The following is a 20,880-nucleotide window of genomic DNA, read 5'->3' as shown; positions in this document are numbered from 1 at the left end:
CGGGAGGACTGCGTCTCGTTGGTCGGCGGGGCGGAAGCGGAAGCCGAGGCCGCTTCCGGGACGCCGACGTGGAGGGGTCGGGGCGGAGGAGGCGGCCGGTGGAGGGGGCGCGATGCTGACCAAGTTCGAGACCAAATCGGCCCGGGTGAAAGGTGGCGGCCGGGGGGGGGGCTCGGGGGACCCAGAGGGGGTCTGGGAGTTATGGGCCTGGGCTGTGGGGTGAGCTCCGGGGGTCCTCTGGGGGTCCTCAGGGGTTCGGGGGGGGTAGGTCCTGAGGGGAGATCCTGGGGGGGGGGCTCTGGGGCCTCCTGGGCCTGCTTGGGGGGTTCTGAGGGGAGTCCTGAAGGGGGGCTCCTGGGGTTGGGGGCGGTCCCGAGGGGGCTCCTGGGGGTGTGCTGGGTGCCCTGTCACTGTCTGGTCCCTTCATCCCTTCTCTCCGTGCCTCGGCAGGGCTCAGCTTCCACCCGAAACGGCCCTGGATCCTCACCAGCCTGCACAATGGCGTCATCCAGCTGTGGGACTATCGGATGTGCACCCTCATCGACAAGTTTGACGAGCACGACGGTCAGTGGGGGTTGAGGGGGGCGGTGTGCGGGGCAGGAGCAGGGCTGAGCGGCTCTGTGGGGCTGCAGGCGGTGGGTGTCATACCCTGCGGCCAGCTCAGTGCTTTCTGAGCACTGCTTTCACACAAATAAAGGGGGGCAGTGTTTGTTTCTGGTGTGAAAATAAATTTGTAGGTGTAAGTGCAAAGGGTTTGGGTGCTTTGCGACGTCTTTCTGCAAGCATGCTGATGAAAAGAAAGGCATTTCGGAGTGAGATACCATCCTCTAAGGTGGTTTCTTGTTGCTTTGAACCTTTTAACTTCTCTGCAGCAAAAAATGTAATGGGGAGTGTGAAATACCTTCTTTGTTGGATGTAAGGGACTGTTCCAGCTGTCGGTTGTCCTGCCTTGTCCAACCTTCTCTTCCTATTCATAGGACCTGTTCGAGGGATTGATTTCCACAAACAGCAGCCCCTGTTTGTTTCTGGAGGTGATGACTATAAAATAAAGGTAATCTTTTACTCCTTTTACAGTTTTTCTCTAAAAGGCATTGTCTGGGGTGGGAATTTTTCAGGAAATATGGTTCTGCTGTTTCAGAGGAATGAGTGGTAATTGCAGCAAATTGAAGACTTCTTATGGCTTGCATTAGAAATATCTTAAACTGGAAGAGGGGGAGGCTTGTAGGTGACCTAGAAGACTAAAACCTTTAGCCTATTGCGAGAAAGCACAAAGAAATCCAGCTGGATGGGGCACGTACCCTCATTGTGCTGCTTTTGTGTTGCTCAGGTGTGGAATTACAAACTGCGCCGCTGCCTTTTCACTCTGCTGGGACACCTGGATTACATCCGCACCACCTTCTTCCACCACGTAAGCTCCTCTAATACTCACCCCGATGTGTGCCTGTGTTTGTCCTGTGTGAGTGGAAATCTCTTTTCCTTCCTTGGCTTGGAATCTTTGCTAAGGAAGCAGTGCTAAAGCAAAAAGTACAGACGTGGTCCTTTTTAGAGGTGTAAGAGGCATAAATTCTGCCCCCTAGATCTTAAGTAAAATAAAATAAAAGAGGGTAATTTTGTGGCAATTGAAAAACACGTGATGGAGGGAATGTGGGGGTGTGTATCATTTCATATGCAAACTACTTTGTCTTTTTAGGAATATCCGTGGATTTTGAGTGCTTCTGATGATCAGACCATTCGAGTTTGGAACTGGCAGTCCAGAACTTGCGTCTGGTAAAATCAGTGGATGCTTTAAAAATAACTGTAGGGCTTGGGTGCGAGCTATCGTCATTTGTTGTTTTCAAGTGGAAGATGATACTGATATTTCAAACTGTACATAGTTGAAAGACCAGAACTGACAAAAAAAAAAAAAAAAAAAAAAAAAAAAAAAAAAAAAAAAACCACAAACAGACTAGTAATGAAGATTTCTGTCAGTTATGACTTTTGCTCACTTATATTGATCCTACTAAGCACGTTTGTAATTTCCTGTGTTGGTTGGTTGAACGTTTTTTGAAGTTAAAAGATGCAGCAGTGTTGATACCTATGAAGTTACTGTTATCAGCGAGCCAGCCCTTGAATATTCATATTGAGAACAGCTGTGTTCAGCAGCTGTGATAATTCTTGAAGAGAATTTCCCTTCCAAGTATTATCAGCCATATTCCTCTTTGTCCATTCTGAGACTGATCTCATTGCTGTTGGTGCAAATCAGAGCGTGTGCTAATATACTTTATGTTTAAATGGCGTTTTCTGTCCTTTTTGTTGTAGTGTGCTGACAGGACACAACCACTATGTGATGTGTGCCCAGTTTCACCCCTCTGAGGACCTGGTAGTGTCAGCCAGCTTGGATCAGACTGTGCGCGTTTGGGATATTTCTGGTGAGCTGCCCAGATCAAGGGGGTGTCCGGTGGCAAAGCCCACTTCAAAACTGCAATTGCTGAAAGCCAAACGAGGCAGGAAAAAAGTTGGTTCTGATCTGAGAGCAGAAAGAGTAGCCTGTCAGCTCTGGGAGCCTCAGGAAGAACGTTAGAGGTTTGGCAGGGATCTAGTCCCCTCATTTGTCAAGAAGCTGTAGATTGTTGGCTGAAAGTGACTTCTGGGGCTCATCTAGTCCAACTTCATGCTTGAAGCAGCCTTCTACAACAGTAGATGTCAGCTTTAGGTTTGTGCAGCCCCAAAAAACTCTTTAAGAGTTGGATTTTATAGTCAACATAGGTAACAAGTATTGCTGTCAAAATGGACACAGTGCTGTCAGCTGATCAGCTTTGCCAACGTGCAAGACCTGTAGGAAAATTCTAAAACTTTCTGGGTCACCTTTATCTCTTTCAAAATCTGTTGGAGGCAGCAGTAAGTCATTTGTTCAGAGATAAAGATAAAAAGGCCTCTCTACTCATTGCGCAATGGGCAGGGGATCTTTTTGGTGGTTTAATTGTGGATCATGACAGGAAGATAACATTAGGAATTTGTTCATCGTCCAGTCTGCTTGTCTTTTATAAAGCAAGGCGTGGCCTGGGGATCAGAGCAGGAGTTGCAAGTCAGAAGTCCAAAGTCCTTTGCTGATATCTTAGCTGTTTCTGAGGTTATGCCTAAGGCCACGAGGTGATTCAATGGAATCACGTAGGATCCATAAATGAAAAGCTAGAAGCCAAGAAAATAGGTGGAGAAGGGACTGGGGGGAGGCAGTACTGGTGGTGTCACAGCTTAAACTATTCTAGAGGCAGACCATGGCCCTGCCGCTCTCACCATTGCAGTTTTGGTTGGGCATGCTGCATTATTTGTAGTACACGCTCAGACACAGCCAGCTGTGTCAACAGTAGGGGCTGGGGACAGGATATCCTGGTTATTTAAAACCTGTCCCCCTCTCCGTACTGCCAGCACGGGGAGTTTAACAGCTATTCTGCTAGGAAGCGTTGCTGCTGCATTCACCCACAAACGCTCTCTCTCAGCAGAGTTCCAGCTGTCAAATTGGTTTGGAGATGGTACAGGGCTTTTTTTTTTTTTTTCTCTCTCAGTTGATCTGTGATGAGGGGTTTTAGAGACATGCTGAATTATTGACTCAGCTGTCGCTCCAGTCAGACACGACACTGCAGGAATATTAGTGTGTGGAAAAAGACACGGGTAGATGTTAAACAGATTGAAAATAGTACTTTTTTTTTTTTTTCCTCCCCCCAAAAAGTTTTTTCCCCAAAATGACTTCTGTCCTCAGCAGGACTCTGTTCTGGCTCTAGCAGCCTGCTGGAAATGGTTATTTCCACATTTTGTCTGATTCCTGTTATCCATATAATCCTAATCAGAGAGAGCATCATGTGATGTTGAGCTTTAACTCCATTTCTGAGTGCTGCTTATAACTTGCAGCTTCTGCTGACATCAGTGGGATTATTTTTCATCAGGCTTTGGGGTTTTTAGTACTGGCTCTTTGATGCCCCCAGTTAAATGAATTTAAAGGTCATATTCCACATTCTTCCTCCCAAACTCAGCTTTGATGGCAGCTGTGGCAGAGTGTGAGGGATGAGGAGCATGACCCAGACCAGACCAGGGTGAAGACTGCCTTGTAGCTCTGAATTCCCACAAATTTACTGTTCTTTGGTTTGAAACCTGCTGATAAAGGATTTTCAATGTAAAACAAATAAGGTGGAGGTGGAAGGGTCTATTTTCTGCTAATCTGCTGAGAGAGAGTGTGAATGCAGTCAGAATAAGCTTGTTTGTATATTAAAATGCATGAACATTTGTACTGTACTGTTCACCTGTGCTGTGGAATGAAATCATTGCTCATGTGGCTGATATTAACCTACAAAATCTACAAAATAATCTGTTTTTCTTTTGTTTCTTTTTAAGTATTAACCAGTGAGGAGGATGCTAGTGGTCTTACTCTGATCGGAGTGCTTTCTGTCTGCGCTTTAACACCACGCACCAACTCCTGTTTAACCTTCCTCTTGGTTGCCAAATAACTGATGTCTGTCGCTTGGCAAAAAATTCCCTTGTTCTGTCAGGACTCTGTTTAGTCGATCTGGGTGACGTGCTTAAGTGAGGATCACCTCAGGGTTTGGGCTGGTGCTGCTGAGGCACCCTGGGACTGGGAGGATCTCTGCTGAAAGTCCCCAGATGGCACCTGTAGACCTGGAGTGCCTCTCCTTGAGCACCACCTTACGTGCATTTGTGGTGATGGCTGGCGAAACCTTTGGTACAACTTCAGCCCCCACTTCACTTCTCTGCTCATCCACTGAATGTGTGTGGATTGGAGGGGCCAGAATGAGCCTAAGCCCAGCAAGGGTGTAGTCAGTACCCAAGAGCCCTCTTTAGTTTCCACCTTGGGTGGGTTACTGACCTCAGGTATAAGGCCTGAATTGTGAGGAAGATGATAGAAGAAAAGAATTTGTAAAGGGCCATCTGTCTGTAGGTCAGTGCTGTCCCTAACACATCAGCCATGTGTTCCAGAAATTGGGTGTCAGTAGTGTCCTGATGCTTCCCTGATCTCTTTCTCCTTTTCTCCTAACTTACAACGTGTAATTCACCAGTAGTATGTTGGCCCTTTTCCTCTGGTTGTTCTAATACCTGCTCTTCTGAGTGCTATTGTGCATGTCCATCTGAGTCTGCTCTTCAGGTTTTTTTTTATTCTTCTAAACAGCTGTCCTTAGAGTGTCTAATAACTGCCTTTCTGCTACAAGTCCCCTCTCTGTCCCTGCTCCCTCCCCAGAGCAACACAGGAAGCTGCTGTGTTCTGTGAGTGTTCTGCCTTTCCTTAGATTTGTGCAGTTATGCCAGAAATTTTCCACTTGTGTTCCAGTCCTGTTTCACTGGCTTGTCAAAGGCTCAAGTATTTTCTCTTCTGAAAATCCTACGTTTCTTCACTCGCCTTCTCTGGGTTATATATGTTTTATTCCTCCTTTCTGGGGTGGTTTGTGCCAGCTTTGTAGAAGTTTCCACTCAGCCATTCATGTTCATCATCGTTACTCGGACCATCTGTGTGTGCACCTCCCTCAGTGTGCTGAGCGTTCGTGCTGTGCTGCGAGGCGCTGCTTGTCGTGGTCATTTCGTCAGCCTAACTTCACAGAAGGGTTTGTTGAGAGGTTGAGCTGCTAATCTACGAGGAGTGTGGGAATCAGAATTGCAATTAGAAAATAATTTTTGCCTTCTGTATCATTTATTCTCTTCTTGTACTTCCCTCTCTGTTGGTCTCCGTAGCAGTGCAATTCTGCATTTATCCTAGACAGATTTTTCTTACTCTATAAGCTCCATGATAGCTTTTTGAGGCCAAGTACTTTTGAATCTAAAAGGGTATTTTCTAAGTTTTGTTTTAGCGTTTTATGTACAGTCTTTCACTGTGCACTGGCAGATGAGAGGCTCTTTTCATTTCTTTCCATACGGTGTTACGTTGCATTCAAGGAATGGCTTGAAGTAGGTCTCTTTTAATATGGAAAACTTAATGTTCTTCAGAATCAAGAACAGGCTTTTTTTGCTATAGTTTTAGCTCCCCAAAATATCCTGTGCCCAGGCAGACTGATGACCTCAGGATTATGGATTTGGGCAGAGTGGCATGGTTGAAAAGTCCCCCGAAAGCTGCAAGCTCAATTCAGTGAAGGAGGAATGAGAGGAAGAGAAATCAGAATGCCTCAGTCCTTTGCTGAAGTGCCACTGTCTGTGTCCCAGTGAGCTGAGGTGATCCTTTGAGTGGTGTACTGCATTGCAGACTTTCCTTTTTGGTATGTCTAATCTGAGCTGGTGCTTTTGGAGGAAGTGGAAGGGAGTCCTGGATATTTCTCACCCTCTTTCACTCTTTCAAGTTCTCACTTTCCACCTGAAGATGTATATAAACAACATGGGATAGCACTCAACTTGTTTCTGGATAATGAACGTTGCTTTGATCACATAATTTTTGCTTCCTCCACCCTGTTTCTCCTTCCCCTTTGTCCTTCAAGGCCTAAGGAAGAAGAATCTGTCCCCTGGAGCTGTGGAATCGGATGTCAGGGGAATAACAGGGGTGGATTTGTTTGGGACAACAGATGCAGTTGTGAAGCACGTTCTTGAGGTACAGTGTCAGTGTGTGTGCTCTACAACCTTTTCAAATTTGTGTAATGAAATCCTTGTGACCCAAATGACTCTCTTAAAGACCAGAAAAATAACAGATGAAAAAGAGTTAAAATACCAGCCTCAGCTCAGTGGAGTTATGTGCTCCAAGAACTTTGTAAATTGAAATCTGGAGATGTTTGCACTGAAACCTAACGAGTACCGTTCTCTCTGTATGGCTAAAAGCTCCATTAAATAGCAGACATTATTATTGCCTTGTGTTACTGGAAGCAGCATTCTGTAATGGCTTGTTAAAGCTGGGAAGTGGTGCCTGCTCTGCTGGTGAAGGATGGTATCTGCAAAGCTCATTACCGTGGGCAAAGTCTGTCTAAGCATTTGGTATGAGCAGCATGGCATACAGAAAATAGCGAGAGCTGCATCTTGGCAAGCCTGTCTGCAGTCTTGTCACTTCATTTTTCCTTTGCTCATTACATTCAGTCAGTAACCTGCTTCAAGTGACTGTTTTCTTTTTGCCTTGTAGGGCCACGATCGTGGGGTGAACTGGGCTGCCTTCCATCCCACAATGCCGCTTATTGTGTCAGGAGCTGATGATCGACAAGTGAAGATCTGGCGGATGAATGGTAAGTGGATTCTCGAGGGGGAACCCTTGGGAAGAAGGGTGTAAAGAATTGAAATTTGTTTGAACATTGGTAGGCTGAACCTGAAGGTAATTTACATTTTGCAAGCATGTATGTAGGATGCAGTGGTAAATAATCCCAAACAGCATTGGCTTTTGCAATCTGAAGAGGGCTCAGTTCCCTAGCACACACTTCTAGCTTCTTTTGATTTGCATGCACTTCTGAGCAGAGGTTTGTAGGAACAGAAAAGTTTTTTGATTATGTGCCAATGAAATAAGAAAGGGAGATGATTCTAGAATGAGAAGCACTTCACCAGGAATGGATGCCCTTTTGCCAGCTCAGTCCAGCTAAGCTATATAAAATTCTTTGCACCTTTTTGGAAATCTGGTTTATCTGTTTCTCAGGCAAGCTGTGCTAGCAGTTAAACGTCACAAAAATAAATTGCAGGGAATGGTTTAGTAATAGACTGATAGAGGCCACTTCATTAAGGTGTTTGCTGCATTTCTCATGTGGAATAGCTTAACCCATTTAAGCATTATTTTCTTCTTTCTTTTCCACTTCTGGTTAGAATCCAAGGCCTGGGAAGTTGACACTTGCCGAGGGCATTACAACAATGTCTCGTGTGCTGTCTTCCACCCCCGACAGGAACTGATCCTCAGCAATTCAGAAGACAAAAGCATCCGTGTCTGGGATATGTCGAAACGGTTAGTGCGTGTCAGGCGTCCGCCTCAACCTTATTGTGGAAGCTCTTACACATGGGAGAGGCTTACAGTTATTATTAGAGAAACTAAATACCAGAACTTGTTAAAAACATTAGTTCTAGCGTTTGATAATTACTGAGAAATAAATGTTTTTCATATTTGCTGTCCCTTTGAGACGCACGTTATGGGCAAGGCTTATAATTGTCTGAAGGCAAGTGGAAGAAGACTGACTTGTCTAGTGAAGTTGCTGCTGCAAATATTTTAAATGAGACTGTATTATTTGACAGAAGGTTATGAATACAGTGTTTTGAACTGTGTGATCTCCTCATGCTGAATGCTAGAGATCAGTCTGAAGTTTGGGATCTTTATTTGGGGACCTGGAGCATACAGCAGAGTTTCCATTTTGTTTACATTCCTTATTTCTTATGTTGCATGTTTAGCACGGGTGTTCAGACCTTTCGCCGTGATCACGATCGCTTTTGGGTGTTGGCAGCTCATCCCAACCTCAACCTCTTTGCTGCAGGTAAAAAACAAAACAAAACAAAAAAAGCATTGAAGGGCTTGGGCTTGGTATCTCCATAATAAGAAAACCCACAGGATTTAATTCAGGTCTGAATTCTTGTATGCCTTTTCCCAGGCCATGACGGTGGCATGATTGTATTCAAATTGGAGCGTGAGCGGCCTGCTTATGCTGTGCACGGGAACATGCTGTATTATGTGAAGGACCGTTTCCTCCGCCAGCTTGATTTTAACAGTTCCAAAGATGTTGCTGTCATGCAGCTGCGAAGGTAAGAGATGAGTGCTTAGCATATTATGAAAGGCATTGCTAGTATCTTTAATCCCTTGTTAGTTCCTCGCTTACAGATAGGTCAGATTGTCACATTCTGCATAGATGTAACTTTTTTTTGTAACTGGCTTTAAGTTTGCAGTAATTCAGACTGAAATGCCAGCTTTTGTTTATAAAATGCTGGTGTTCTTACAGTGTTTCCAGGTGGTTCGGGAAATTCATCAAAACAGCTTTTTTTTGGCACTCTGTTTATTAAAACAAAACAAAACAAAAAAAAAAAAAACCATGAAGATGACTGTTAGAAATAATCTTGTTTCACTGTAACTTTCTTTTATTTATGACTTCTCTTCAGCGGTTCCAAGTTCCCTGTGTTCAACATGTCGTACAACCCAGCTGAGAACGCTGTCCTTCTCTGCACAGTAAGTCAAGTTTTGCTATGTAACATGCTAAAGAACATTTCACGAGGCTGTGAATGGCTGTTCTCTGAAATCCTACCTTGAAAATTTTCCTCCCGTCTTCGTGCAGAGAGCCAGCAACTTGGAGAACAGTACTTATGATCTATACACCATTCCCAAGGATGCAGATTCCCAAAATCCGGATGGTAGGCACTTTCTTATTTCACATTATTCCTCTGAGTGTTTGTTGTTGTATAGCTGTCTCCTCCTCCTCCTCTCTCCAACTGTGTGTGTATTATATATAAGAAAAGCTTCATTTTTGTAAGCCTCCCATTGGATTTTTTTTTTCTTCATGTTTCCCAATGTCCCTGCAGCACACATCATTTGGCAGGCTTCCTGCTTACTATATCACACAACACTGACTTGAAAAATTCATGTTCATCCCAAACTTTTACTGCTACAAATATATATTTTATAATTTTGTTATTAGTAACTTTCCATTTTCCCTTTCGACGCAGCAGGCAGCATTCCTGGCTTGTCAACAGAGATGGATTTTAACCAGATATGTTTTGTTCGAAGAGGTTTTATACTCTGAAAAGTGGCTGTAAAAGTGACAGTGCCAGGGTGCCAGTGCTCATTCTTCCTCTCGGCAAATTCCAGATCAGTTTTGTGCAATTTACAAGTCAAAACATGATTTAGGAAAAGAAAAAAATTCTTTCTCCTAACTGTGAATTCCATTTGGGATCTGAAACTCCAGCTGGTTTCTCCTGCCTCTGTCGTCATGGCAGTAAAGATTTCGAAATGAGTGGGAGTGATGAATGTGTTAGACTGGAATCCAGCTCACTTGTTCTCACATCTATTGATTTCTGCAGATCTAATGAAGGGAAGGTTTCTTTGCTGAGTACAGTCAGCAGGTATATTTGGAGAGAGAGAGAAAGGGAGCTTTTTGGTAACTTTATATAGATGAAATGCTACCGAGGATATTATAAATATTAATTTTGACTGAGTCATTCAAAGCTGACTTGTCTGGGGACACCTGGCTTGTCACCCTTTTAGAAAGAAAAGGCTTTATTCCAGAAGAGGTTTTATCCTATTCTGGAGAAGGTGTCAAGGCCTCATGAAAACTAAGCACCTTTAATATGTTTTCAAGAACAGCACGTAATTCTACTAGCTGATAAATATTTTCTTTAACAAACTGCTGTGTATGCAGAGTTCTCATGATTTCCCTGGTCTGTAATGTAGATATTTAACACGTGCATTGGATTTTTCATCCTTGTGCCCTTCAGTTTATTTACCTGACCTACAAGGGAAGCTAAACTTCCTTATCACCCTTTAATCATCTTTTGGGTAAAAAAATCAGTTGTTTTCTGAGTGAGGCACAGCCACTGTTAAAGATTTAAAGCCAGTAAAAATACTGCTTTGTGGTGATTCAGAAAAACAGGTGAAGTTGCCATCAGAAAACCCTAAGCAGAGCTGGAAATTGAATTTAGACCAGTCTTTCTTTTGTAGGGTAGTAACTGAGAGCTGAGGCAGTCAGGTTTAAGTCATTTGTTCGGCTGTAGATCTGCCACAAACAGTACTGTGCTTTTAAAAGAGTCCGAAGTCTTGTGGGTGGGTCTGCAAAAACATTTGTGTTGAGCACCAGGAGGACCAGGGAGAAAGGGGATTGGGAACTAAAGAAGGAGAAATTTTGTTTTACCAAAACAGTAGCAACACTCACCTCGCTTGTTTGTTCCCTTCTCCTGTTTCAAAACCTTCTCTGCATCTGAAAAATCCTGCGGCGTGGTTCTTTATGTGTGTCTGACATGCAGAGCGCTGTGTTTGTATTAGCATTTTAAAACTGAGAGAACAGCTGCGTGCTGCTCAGAGTGCAGCCTTTCTCCTCCAGCTCGTTATGTCAGTTTGCAGGGGGGAGAGGGAGGGGGGCTTACATTGAAGCCGGGACCCTCGCTGCTCGGTTTGTTTGGCCAGCAAGGCTCTGCTCGTTAGCTTGACAGACTGTGCTGTCGCCCAGGATGGCCCGCTTCAGCGCCAAGCAGTGGCGTTGGCGGTACAGACAGCCACTTGTCTTGTGCCTTGGCTGGAGAGAAGGGCTGGCGCTGGCCACGCTGCGATCTGAAAGGACATTGGGGGAGGAAATGAGTCTTGCGAATAGCCTCAGGTTAAACATGAATTAGTAGGAAGCAGCTACAACAGCCAAGATGGGATCAAACAAGACTGACTAATATGTTGCCATAAGAGCCTGCCAGAGGTTTTATTCACTGCCTGCGTCTTTCTCTCCCTAGCCCCTGAAGGGAAACGTTCCTCCGGGCTAACAGCTGTGTGGGTAGCTCGTAACCGCTTTGCAGTCCTGGATCGAATGCACTCGGTAAGGGGACAGGCTTAATAGGGTCATCTTTTTAACCGGGTATATTGTCATTTGGAAACATGCAAATGGAATAGTGGGAGATTGGGTTAACAGAATTATTGGAGATCCACATAGACTGGCAAGGCATTCTCAATAGAAAGTGAGCTGCAGATACACATGAAGAAGTATAATACAATGAAAATGTAGTGAGCTGAAATATTATTTAACTTACGGTAAACGCTGTCTCAGTTGCTGGAAGCTTGCTACTGCAGGTGAGCTCAGAAATGACAGCTGACCAGAACAGGGCTGTGAAGCCACCCGGGTTGCTTTCATAGCATGCAAGTAATGAGAAAATGCTGAAAAAGCAGGTTAGTTTTTATAAAGGTCTTTGATCTCACTTGTGGAGATCAAATAGGAGAAAGAAAGAAAAATAGGAGAAAGAAAGGGGAAAGTAAGTCATGGAAAGTTCTTCCCGCTTCAGTTTACTTGGCAGAAAGGGAAATAAGTCTTACGCTTTGCCCAATGCAGAATATTTATCTATTTATTTTGTATCTGATTCAGTATTTTTTTTTGCCTAGTATATTAAAGCTTCTTCTAAGTGTTTTGTTACTCCTCTCTGCCTTCCCTTCCTCTCTTTGCATTTCTCCCTTTTCAACTTCCTCATCTCCTTTATTTACCCTGTGTTCGCCCACCCTCCTTCCCTTCATATTTACTTTGTTCATATGCTCAATGTAGAGAGCACTTGAAAATTATATGAGCTAGCTGACAACAACAGCAGTGGGGCTAAAGGGAAAGCTCGCACTCCTGTGTCTGTGCCCTGGTAAACTTAAGTTGTTGGATTTTCCAGAAGGATAACGTCTGACCCTGTCTTGCGAAAGGCTTTGTATTTAATTTGGGCTCTTGAAGTTCAGCTATACAAAAATTCTGAGCTAAAACAATCCTAAATTTCTTTGTATATTCTATCTGACTGCCCTGTGTTGCTGTGTTTTGTTTTCCTCTCATCAAATGGCAGATCCTAATCAAAAACTTGAAGAATGAGATCACGAAGAAGGTGCAGGTGCCGAACTGTGATGAGATTTTCTATGCTGGCACAGGGAACCTGTTACTGAGAGATGCAGACTCCATCACCCTCTTTGACGTGCAGCAGAAGCGGTAAGATCCAGTCTGCTGGGGGAAGTTTTAATATTGTAATCCTGTTGGCGTGTGCCCTCTAGGGACAAGTAATAGCTATTAATGCACTCCAGAATTCAGCATCAGCTGCAGGCTGCGTCAGACTGATCCAAACCACGGCTAACAACTGTTAGGGAGAGCAGAGTGTAAACATAGCCAAGGTGCAGTTTATGCTGCAGGCATTGTGCCATTGATCACAGGGAGATGCGTGCCATATCCTTATAAATTCTGACTACAGAATCGGGTACTATAAAAGTGGAAAGAAATCAAAAACCCCATACTCAGTCGAGCTAAGCTTGCCTGATGCCTTGTCCCTTAGGTTTTATATCTGTTCAAAATGCTCTTAAATTGGAACGTTATAGCACGTTGGTACTGGTTATGTGTTGCTAGCCACAAAGAAAGACAAGTAGCTGGTGCTCTTGGCCATCATTGTCAGCTTGAGAAGGTTCTGGATTAGCAGCAGATAAATGCAGTGTGTCTTGATCGCTTATGTCCCAGAATTTGTCTGGAGTTTCATTTCCTTATCTCTGTGTCTTTGCCTTTCTAGTATTGTTGGGAAAGTTACGGATAAATTTATTAAAGCAAACGTTACCTGTAAATACCTTATTTCCTTTGTTCTATTAAAACCATCTTTAATCATCTCCATATTTTTCAAGTCAGTTGTCACCCCAAATGTGTTTGTTATTGCACAGGCATGGAGAAAGCTTTGTTTTGTTGAACTAGAGAGACACTGAATTTTGTTGCATGATTTTGTAGCTTCAGAAATGCATAAAGAGGATTCAGAGCAGCTGCAAATTGGGCTTGGTGTATTGGAGACTGGTAGCTGATAATAGAGCTTGCTGTGGAGGCAGATTGTTCAACTCTAATGTTAGTGCTGTCCTTTTCCAGGACTCTGGCCTCGGTGAAGATCTCCAAGGTGAAATACGTCATCTGGTCGGCTGACATGTCCCACGTAGCTCTGCTGGCCAAGCATGGTAAGCAGGGGCGGCTGCAGTATTTCACCTGGATCCCAGTGCACACCAGGTCCTTCCTTGGCTGGGAGCGTGTTCCTGTGTTCGTGATCTGCTAGAGTAACTGCTCAGTGCTGTGTCTAGTGGTGAAGGTGCAGCTGCAGACGGATTCACAGTGCGAGCCCTGCTGCTTTTTCTCTTCAGCAATACCTTTTTGCAAGCTTATAGAACAGATGATTTGCTATATTCTTCAAAAAGGATCAGCTATTCCGTCTTAAAAAAAAAAAAAAGCAAACGGTGACAATTTTGTTGTGGTTACTATCATCTTCTCAATGTCCAAATCTGAATATGGTCCCTATTTCTGGGACTGTGGAAGAGAGAAACTTTAAGTCAGAATCAGATATTTAAGAGTAGAGTTACCTGATCCTCCTTCTTTCTGCTTTTGTCTCCAGCCATCATGATCTGCAACAGAAAGCTGGAATCCCTGTGTAACATCCACGAAAACATCCGTGTCAAGAGTGGTGCCTGGGATGAAAGTGGTGTTTTCATCTATACCACCAGCAACCACATCAAATATGCTGTCACCACAGGGTAAGTCTTAGAGTCAAACAGAGTCCTTGAACTGGCTGCCCTTGTGCAGACTACCAGTGTTTTTATTTTGTTGTTTGTTTGGCAGATGCCAAAGTTAGTGCTGGTGCAACTCCACTTTTACAGTACGGATGGTCCCCAGGACAGTTAGAGCTAAATAGATGCTCCTGGCTCATGTTTGGTTGCTTACCCTATGCATTAGTGTTTTATTGCTGGCTTGGGTGGCTGCTCTATTCGTCTGACTGGGGCTTGAGGGCTAAAACAGCATAGTGAGCCTCCTTTGTGGTAGGGGATGTGGCCATACAGACATGGTGTGAACATGTGCTGTGTGTTGGCATAGGGATCATGGAATCATCCGCACCCTGGACCTTCCTATCTATGTTACCCGTGTGAAGGGGAACAACGTGTACTGCCTGGACAGAGAATGCCGCCCCAGGGTCCTCACCATTGATCCCACAGAGTTCAAATTCAAGCTGGCATTGATTAACAGAAAGTATGATGAGGTGAGGCATGAGAAACTCTGCGCTATTTCTTGGCTGTGGCCTGAGTGTTCAAGAACGTTCCTTGTGAGTGGTGTCAGCTTCACTGCCTGGGCCTTTTCTTTGCAGGTGCTGCACATGGTGAGGAATGCTAAGCTTGTGGGCCAGTCCATCATTGCCTACCTGCAGAAAAAGGGCTACCCTGAGGTGGCCCTGCACTTTGTCAAAGACGAGAAGACCCGTTTCAGCCTGGCACTGGAGTGTGGCAACATTGAGGTGAGGTGGCAGATGGTGTTGGGAGAAGGGCATGTCTTTTGGGTCGTCACTTTGGGGACGATAGCTGCCCTACTAAAGTGTGTGCGGGCCCTTGTGGAGGCATGATTTAGTGCAGCGAGCTTTGTAGTCTCCAGCTTTTCATCAGGGTCGTTATCAACAGAAGCCTGTAGAGAAAACTGCTTCTGTAAACCCTCATAGTATTTTTGGTGGGGCAGAGAATCAAGCTCAAGCCTTGGGTGTTGAGCATTTCTTTTCAGATCTGACCTTGTAACCGCATCAATTGTCTTGTTAGATTGCTCTGGAAGCAGCCAAGGCTCTGGATGACAAGAATTGCTGGGAGAAACTGGGAGAAGTGGCATTACTGCAGGGAAATCATCAGATTGTGGAGATGTGCTACCAGCGCACCAAGAACTTTGATAGGCTCTCCTTTCTCTATCTTATCACTGGCAATCTGGAGAAGCTTCGGAAGATGATGAAGATAGGTGAGTGCAGGAGAATGAATTAAGATGTGCTGAGCTCCCAGAGGGAATGAGCAGCATCCCAGAGAAGGACACTTCTCTGACTTCTTCGTGACTTTTTTTTTCTGTTTCTGTCTAGCTGAGATCCGTAAGGATATGAGTGGCCACTACCAGAATGCCTTGTATCTAGGAGATGTGGCAGAGAGAGTGAGGATCCTGAAGAACTGTGGGCAAAGTGAGTAATGTCAGTCTAATGTGTTTCTCGGGGCTGAGGAGCAGCTGGAGAGGTTTTGGGGGTGAACAGTAATTTCTGAAGAGAAATGAGCATAATCTCTTACTGAGAGATGGACAGAGAAAGTAAAGCAAGAGTCACAGTACAATCCAGGAGATGTGAAACAACCTTGGAGCATATTCAGGTGGTCAGTCACTTGCTCACACTAGTCCTAAATCCAGTGATGCTCCTAGAAGTATGATTTTATACCTTAGTACATGTATGCTGCTAATCTTTCCTTTTGACAGTGTGGTCATGCTTGTTGGTATGAGAGGTTTTCTTTCTGCATAATACAAAGAACACACACTCATGTTTGTTATACTTCATTTCAGAGTCCCTGGCCTATCTCACGGCTGCAACTCATGGTCTGGATGAGGAAGCTGAAAACCTGAAGGAAACCTTTGATCCTGAAAAGGAAACGGTTAGTGACTAATGCTTCAGAACAAGAACCTTACAGTTTTGGGAAGAAGATGGCAGTGGGACATGGTGTTAGTGTGACTGGCGTGACAGCCCCTTTCTGAGAGGGAGACACCATGTTCCTTTTCTGTCACTACTTAACAAAACCTTGAGACTGTGTTACATGGAGGTGGGTAGGTCAAAGAACGGGATTTTCCTTATATGGCCTTTAGCTGTTTTTTTGCTCCTTTCTGCTCAGATTCCAGACATTGATCCCAATGCAAAACTGCTGCAGCCTCCTGCTCCTGTCATGCCTCTGGATACCAACTGGCCATTGCTGACTGTTTCCAAGGGGTTCTTTGAAGGAACAATTGCTAGCAAAGGTATTGCTTTATACTTAGAAGGTCATGTTAAGTTGGGATATGCAGAACAGGAGATGTTTGTTCCCATGGCTCCTGGTCTGTTGCTGTTAAACCCCAGATTTGCTGTGTGTTACTAGTAGGGGCTGGACTGCAGCTTGGTATTTACACCATCCTTGGCAAATCTTCTGAAAATCTTTGTTCTTTTAACACAAGATAGGGTTTGGTAATTGGAGGGGAGAATGCTGGCCTAACTTAATTATTTTCTTAACACCTGTCCAACTCAGAGATGAATAAACAAATAATCCTGTCCTTCTTTTTTAGGCAAAGGGGGTGCCTTAGCTGCTGACATTGATATTGACAATGTTGGCACTGAAGGCTGGGGAGAAGATGCAGAATTGCAGCTGGATGAAGGTGGGTAAATTAAAGAGTGTTTCTTACAGAAGTGAAAATGTGCCTGTGTAGGAGCTCTAACTGTTTTTCCCCCTTCCCATGCAGATGGCTTTGTGGATGCTGGAGAAGGCTTTGGAGAGGAAGGTCTAGGTAAAGGGCAGGAAGAAGGAGGTGGATGGGAAGTTGAAGAAGATTTGGATCTTCCCCCTGAACTGGTAAGGGGCTGTTGAGACGATGATGCTTTTGGGAGACTTCTCACTTTTAGCCCAGTTTTAGTTACTTAGGAAAGCAATGACAAGTCATGGTGGGCTGGGGAGGGGGGAAAAGCATTATGGGCTTCATCAGAGGCTTGGCTACCTCTGATATGATCTGGGTGCTGGAAGCTTGCACGCTAATTGCTGCTCTGTGTCTTCCCCCAGGATGTTCCTGCTGGTCCAGCAGGAGGAGCAGAGGATGGATTCTTCGTGCCACCCACCAAGGGCACCAGCCCAGCTCAGGTAACAGCACACATCTTTGATTTTTCAGCTTTCTGTTTTCTTTCTGTTTTGGTGCTTTTTTCAGGTTTAGACCTTACTAAAATTAATCTGTGAGCACAACACAGGAACTTGGTAAGGGGAACGGGGGGTGATGAGGGTAAGATCAGAAAAATGTGTGCACATGCACAACTCCTCTTGTATGTTTTTTCCCATCTTGTAGGTGTGGTGTAACAATTCGCAGCTTCCTGTTGACCACATTCTGGCAGGCTCCTTTGAGACAGCCATGAGAGTAAGTTACACTTGGAATTCGTGGGAGAAAAAATGCCCCCGTCCCAAGTATTTTTATTTCTGATCCAGTCTGAAGCTTTGTTTTGTGTTCTACTGTGAATCATTTTATGCATTGCTTTCTCTGGATGTAAAGTAAGAGGTTCTGTGATCCTAAGTGATGATTGCAGCTTCTGTATGGCCCTGGACAGCTTTTACTCAGCACATCAATGTATTCTTTCCAGCTCCTCCATGACCAGGTAGGAGTAACAAACTTTGGACCCTACAAGCAGCTGTTCCTGCAGACCTATGCCCGTGGTCGTACGACCTACCAAGCCCTGCCATGTCTCCCTACCATGTATGGATACCCACATCGCAACTGGTAAGCAACTGGGTTAGTTCCTCTTCTGTGCTGTTCTCCTGGTGCCATGTACCTCCCTGTGTCTTTCACACTCTGTTCTGAAGGGAGAAGCCTTCCTGTTTGCTGGATGTTAATAAGAAGTGTGTTCCCTCTTTAGTGGGATTTTTCTGCTGATGGTTAGATGTTAAGATGTTGAAGAGCTATTTTTTTTTTTTTTTTTTTTTTTGGTGAAAACAGAGTGAGGCAGTCAGGATGTTGTGTTTTCTATCACTAATGCTCTGCCTCTGACAAAGCTAGTCCAAACCTTGGGATGTCTAGAGAAGCACAGATGTGTATTTTTAGTGGTGGCTGGAAACTGCTGTAGAAGAATGAGCCAGATTTTTCTAGTGTGTTAATGAAAAGAGAGCTGGGCATTGAATGTGACAACTAATGGAAGCACAGGTGCCTTTTATGCTAAGCTAATGGCCAAGAAAAACAGCATGGCCCTGGGTCAAAATGTTGCTGATATTTGCAGCTGAGCTGACTGTGTAATGCAGGTGTGTTCTTGCTGGCCCCTGTATTAGTCCTGCTTGCATTCCCATCCCCTCTCTGCCCCCAGGAAAGAAGCTGGCTTGAAGAATGCTCTCCCTGCTGTGGGACTGAAGCTTAATGACCTGATCCAGCGCTTGCAGCTGTGCTACCAGCTCACTACAGCTGGCAAGTTTGAGGAGGCTGTGGAGAAGTTCCGCTCCATCTTGCTCAGTGTGCCCTTGCTGGTGGTGGACAACAAGCAGGAGATTGCTGAGGTGAGGGGCAGATCTCTTCTGTCCATATTGTCTGCGTGCTCCTGGGGCAGGAGGCCAAATGCTTGACTCCATCTTCCTCTCTCAAAGGCCCAGCAGCTGATAGCCATTTGTCGGGAGTATATTGTAGGACTCTCAATGGAGATTGAGCGGAAGAAGTTGCCTAAGGAGACCCTGGAGCACCAGAAGCGAGTCTGTGAGGTACAGTAACTCTGGATTTCCTCGCTGGGTGCCTGGGAGAAGCCTGTGGGTTTAAAAAAGCATCAGGAATCCTGAATTCTATTTCCTGCCTTCGAAGCAGATGTGGCAGTGATTACCTGGAAGGGGTCGGTGTGTTTCTTGGAGCATTTTCAGGGCATCCAGTTTCTCACGTCCTTGGTAATGATTGTATCCTCACTTTTCCTCCTTGTCCCCGCTGCAGATGGCTGCCTATTTCACCCACTCCAACCTGCAGCCTGTCCACATGATCTTGGTACTGCGCACTGCACTTAACCTGTTCTTCAAACTCAAAAACTTCAAGACAGCTGCTACTTTTGCTCGTCGGCTACTAGAGCTGGGTCCGAAGCCTGAGGTGGCCCAGCAGGTATGTCTGTGAGGTGCATTGCCAGAAATATTTGCTGTGGCAGATCCTATTTGGACTGCTTCCTAGCTGTACCTCTGGTTGATGTGGTTGCTTTTTGCAGACCCGCAAGATCTTGTCAGCATGTGAGAAGAATCCCACTGACACCTACCAGCTTAACTATGACATGCACAACCCCTTTGACATCTGTGCTGCCTCTTACCGACCCATCTATCGTGGCAAACCCGTGGAGAAGTGTCCCCTTAGTGGAGCCTGCTACTGCCCTGAGTTCCAGGGGCAGATCTGCCGTGTCACAACAGTAAGGGAGTTTCTGTTGCAACCCAGTCTGTGGTGTTTTCTGCTAGAGAGGATTCCAGCAGCTTCCCCCTTGTGCTCCCTAACTTGAGTCAGCGTGGGTTTTGGGTCAGTGGCAGGGAACTTGGCATTTGGGGTGGAGCAGTTTGGGAATTGTGAAATACAGCGTAGCTTAAAAATCCCCTTCAGGGACTGACATTGCAGCGATTGGCAATGTGTGTTCTTCAGAACGATCTAGGCTCTCAAGGCAACATACAGGGTTGGGCTGTTTTGTTACTTTTGAACGTTAATTATCTCCCTTTTATTCCTCAGGTGACAGAGATCGGCAAGGATGTCATTGGGCTGCGGATCAGCCCACTCCAGTTCCGCTAGGGCATGAGCCCATCCCAGGGAGGTGTGGGATCAGAGGGAAATGGTCCCGTTTCACAGTACAGTGTGGAAACTTTCACCTCCCACCATTCCAGCTTCTAGTTATCTCTTCACCTCACCGTAGCTATGCCTGTGCTGTGTCTTAACTGCTCTTCCCCACCCAGGAATGCTGTAGCGAGCCTCTCTTATGCTTTGAAGTAGGGATCCTCTTTCTAACTTGGAATCTTGTTTTCACATCTGATCCAGCTGATGTGATGTTTTGTGTACCATAGCTTCCAGGCTTTTTTTTCCAGAGGATAAAGTGTGGTTCTTGCTGAGACCTTGGTATAGTAGAGTGCGCTCATTAGAAACTGCTCAAGAGGCAAGGACTGCCTCTCATGTCCTTCAGTGTTGGGCTCCTAAAAGAAGCACTCAAAGATCCTGCTGCAACCTGGGCAGCAGGAGGAGTCAAACCTGGGTCTCAAAAGAGGGTGGCACGGTCTGGAACCAGTACCGAGGCAGGGCCTGTCCCTGCTCAGGGCAACCCTGCTGCCCTCAGAAGTGACTGGAGAGCAGCTAGGCAACCAAGTGCTAGTGTTGACTGTTTTGTTGTCCTAGTAGCATTTCTCAACATAATCTGCCTCTAACACGAATAAAGTAAATTGACTGTCTGGATCTTCCTGTTCTGCAGCTTAGTTTTTCTTACTGATTTACAGTAGATACCACATTACATTTCCTCTTTTCACGTCCCACCTCCCACTCATTTGTGCTGTTAAGCTGCCAGATCTGAAGAGTTCTGAAGTTTCCAGAAAATGGAGGCCACAGTACTGAAATAATGAATCACGCCAGCAGGGGCTGCTTCTGCTAATTATTAATGTGGAACTGCTGTTGCCTATGCTCAAAGTGTCCTCACTGGTAAGGCTCCTGTCCTTACTTTCCCATGTGTAGTTGTACTGTTTGGTATTACTGTGGCTTTCCGTGTGTTACTTAGCAGCCTGGAGGGTCTTCAGAATCAGGCAGATTGTAGTTTCCA

At 45.1% G+C, this 20,880-nt stretch overlaps 1 protein-coding gene across 1 annotated transcript; it reads left to right on the top strand.

Annotated features, from left to right (window-relative positions):
- Positions 1-53: 53 nt before the first annotated feature.
- COPA (COPI coat complex subunit alpha) lies at positions 54-20,522 on the top strand. The gene is made up of 33 exons (XM_084302958.1): positions 54-152; positions 451-564; positions 978-1,051; positions 1,328-1,408; positions 1,691-1,767; positions 2,299-2,408; positions 6,447-6,556; positions 7,076-7,175; positions 7,741-7,876; positions 8,314-8,396; positions 8,511-8,661; positions 9,013-9,079; positions 9,186-9,261; positions 11,341-11,423; positions 12,415-12,554; positions 13,461-13,546; positions 13,975-14,113; positions 14,451-14,613; positions 14,719-14,865; positions 15,158-15,347; positions 15,463-15,558; positions 15,927-16,015; positions 16,250-16,373; positions 16,674-16,763; positions 16,848-16,957; positions 17,162-17,239; positions 17,439-17,507; positions 17,728-17,864; positions 18,442-18,628; positions 18,716-18,826; positions 19,047-19,208; positions 19,309-19,503; positions 19,812-20,522. The coding sequence occupies exons 1-33, from the start codon at positions 113-115 to the stop codon at positions 19,869-19,871; spliced, it is 3,675 nt and encodes a 1,224-aa protein (XP_084159084.1). The 5' UTR covers positions 54-112; the 3' UTR covers positions 19,872-20,522.
- Positions 20,523-20,880: the final 358 nt, after the last annotated feature.

The sequence above is a fragment of the Netta rufina genome (assembly GCF_964035555.1).
Source record: "Netta rufina genome assembly, chromosome: 29".
NCBI classification, from domain to species: Eukaryota; Metazoa; Chordata; class Aves; order Anseriformes; family Anatidae; genus Netta; species Netta rufina.
The sequence above is the reverse complement of the archived record's forward strand: the minus strand, read 5'-3'. Positions and strand labels throughout refer to the sequence as shown.

Bases quoted from the DNA above. Each gene is read 5' to 3' on its own strand.
- COPA (XM_084302958.1), top strand. From the start codon at position 113: ATGCTGACCAAGTTCGAGACCAAATCGGCCCGGGTGAAAG. The intron at 14,614-14,718 runs GTGAGGCATGAG...TTTTCTTTGCAG, and splicing joins TTAACAGAAAGTATGATGAG to GTGCTGCACATGGTGAGGAA. The intron at 18,629-18,715 runs GTGAGGGGCAGA...CCTCTCTCAAAG, and splicing joins ACAAGCAGGAGATTGCTGAG to GCCCAGCAGCTGATAGCCAT.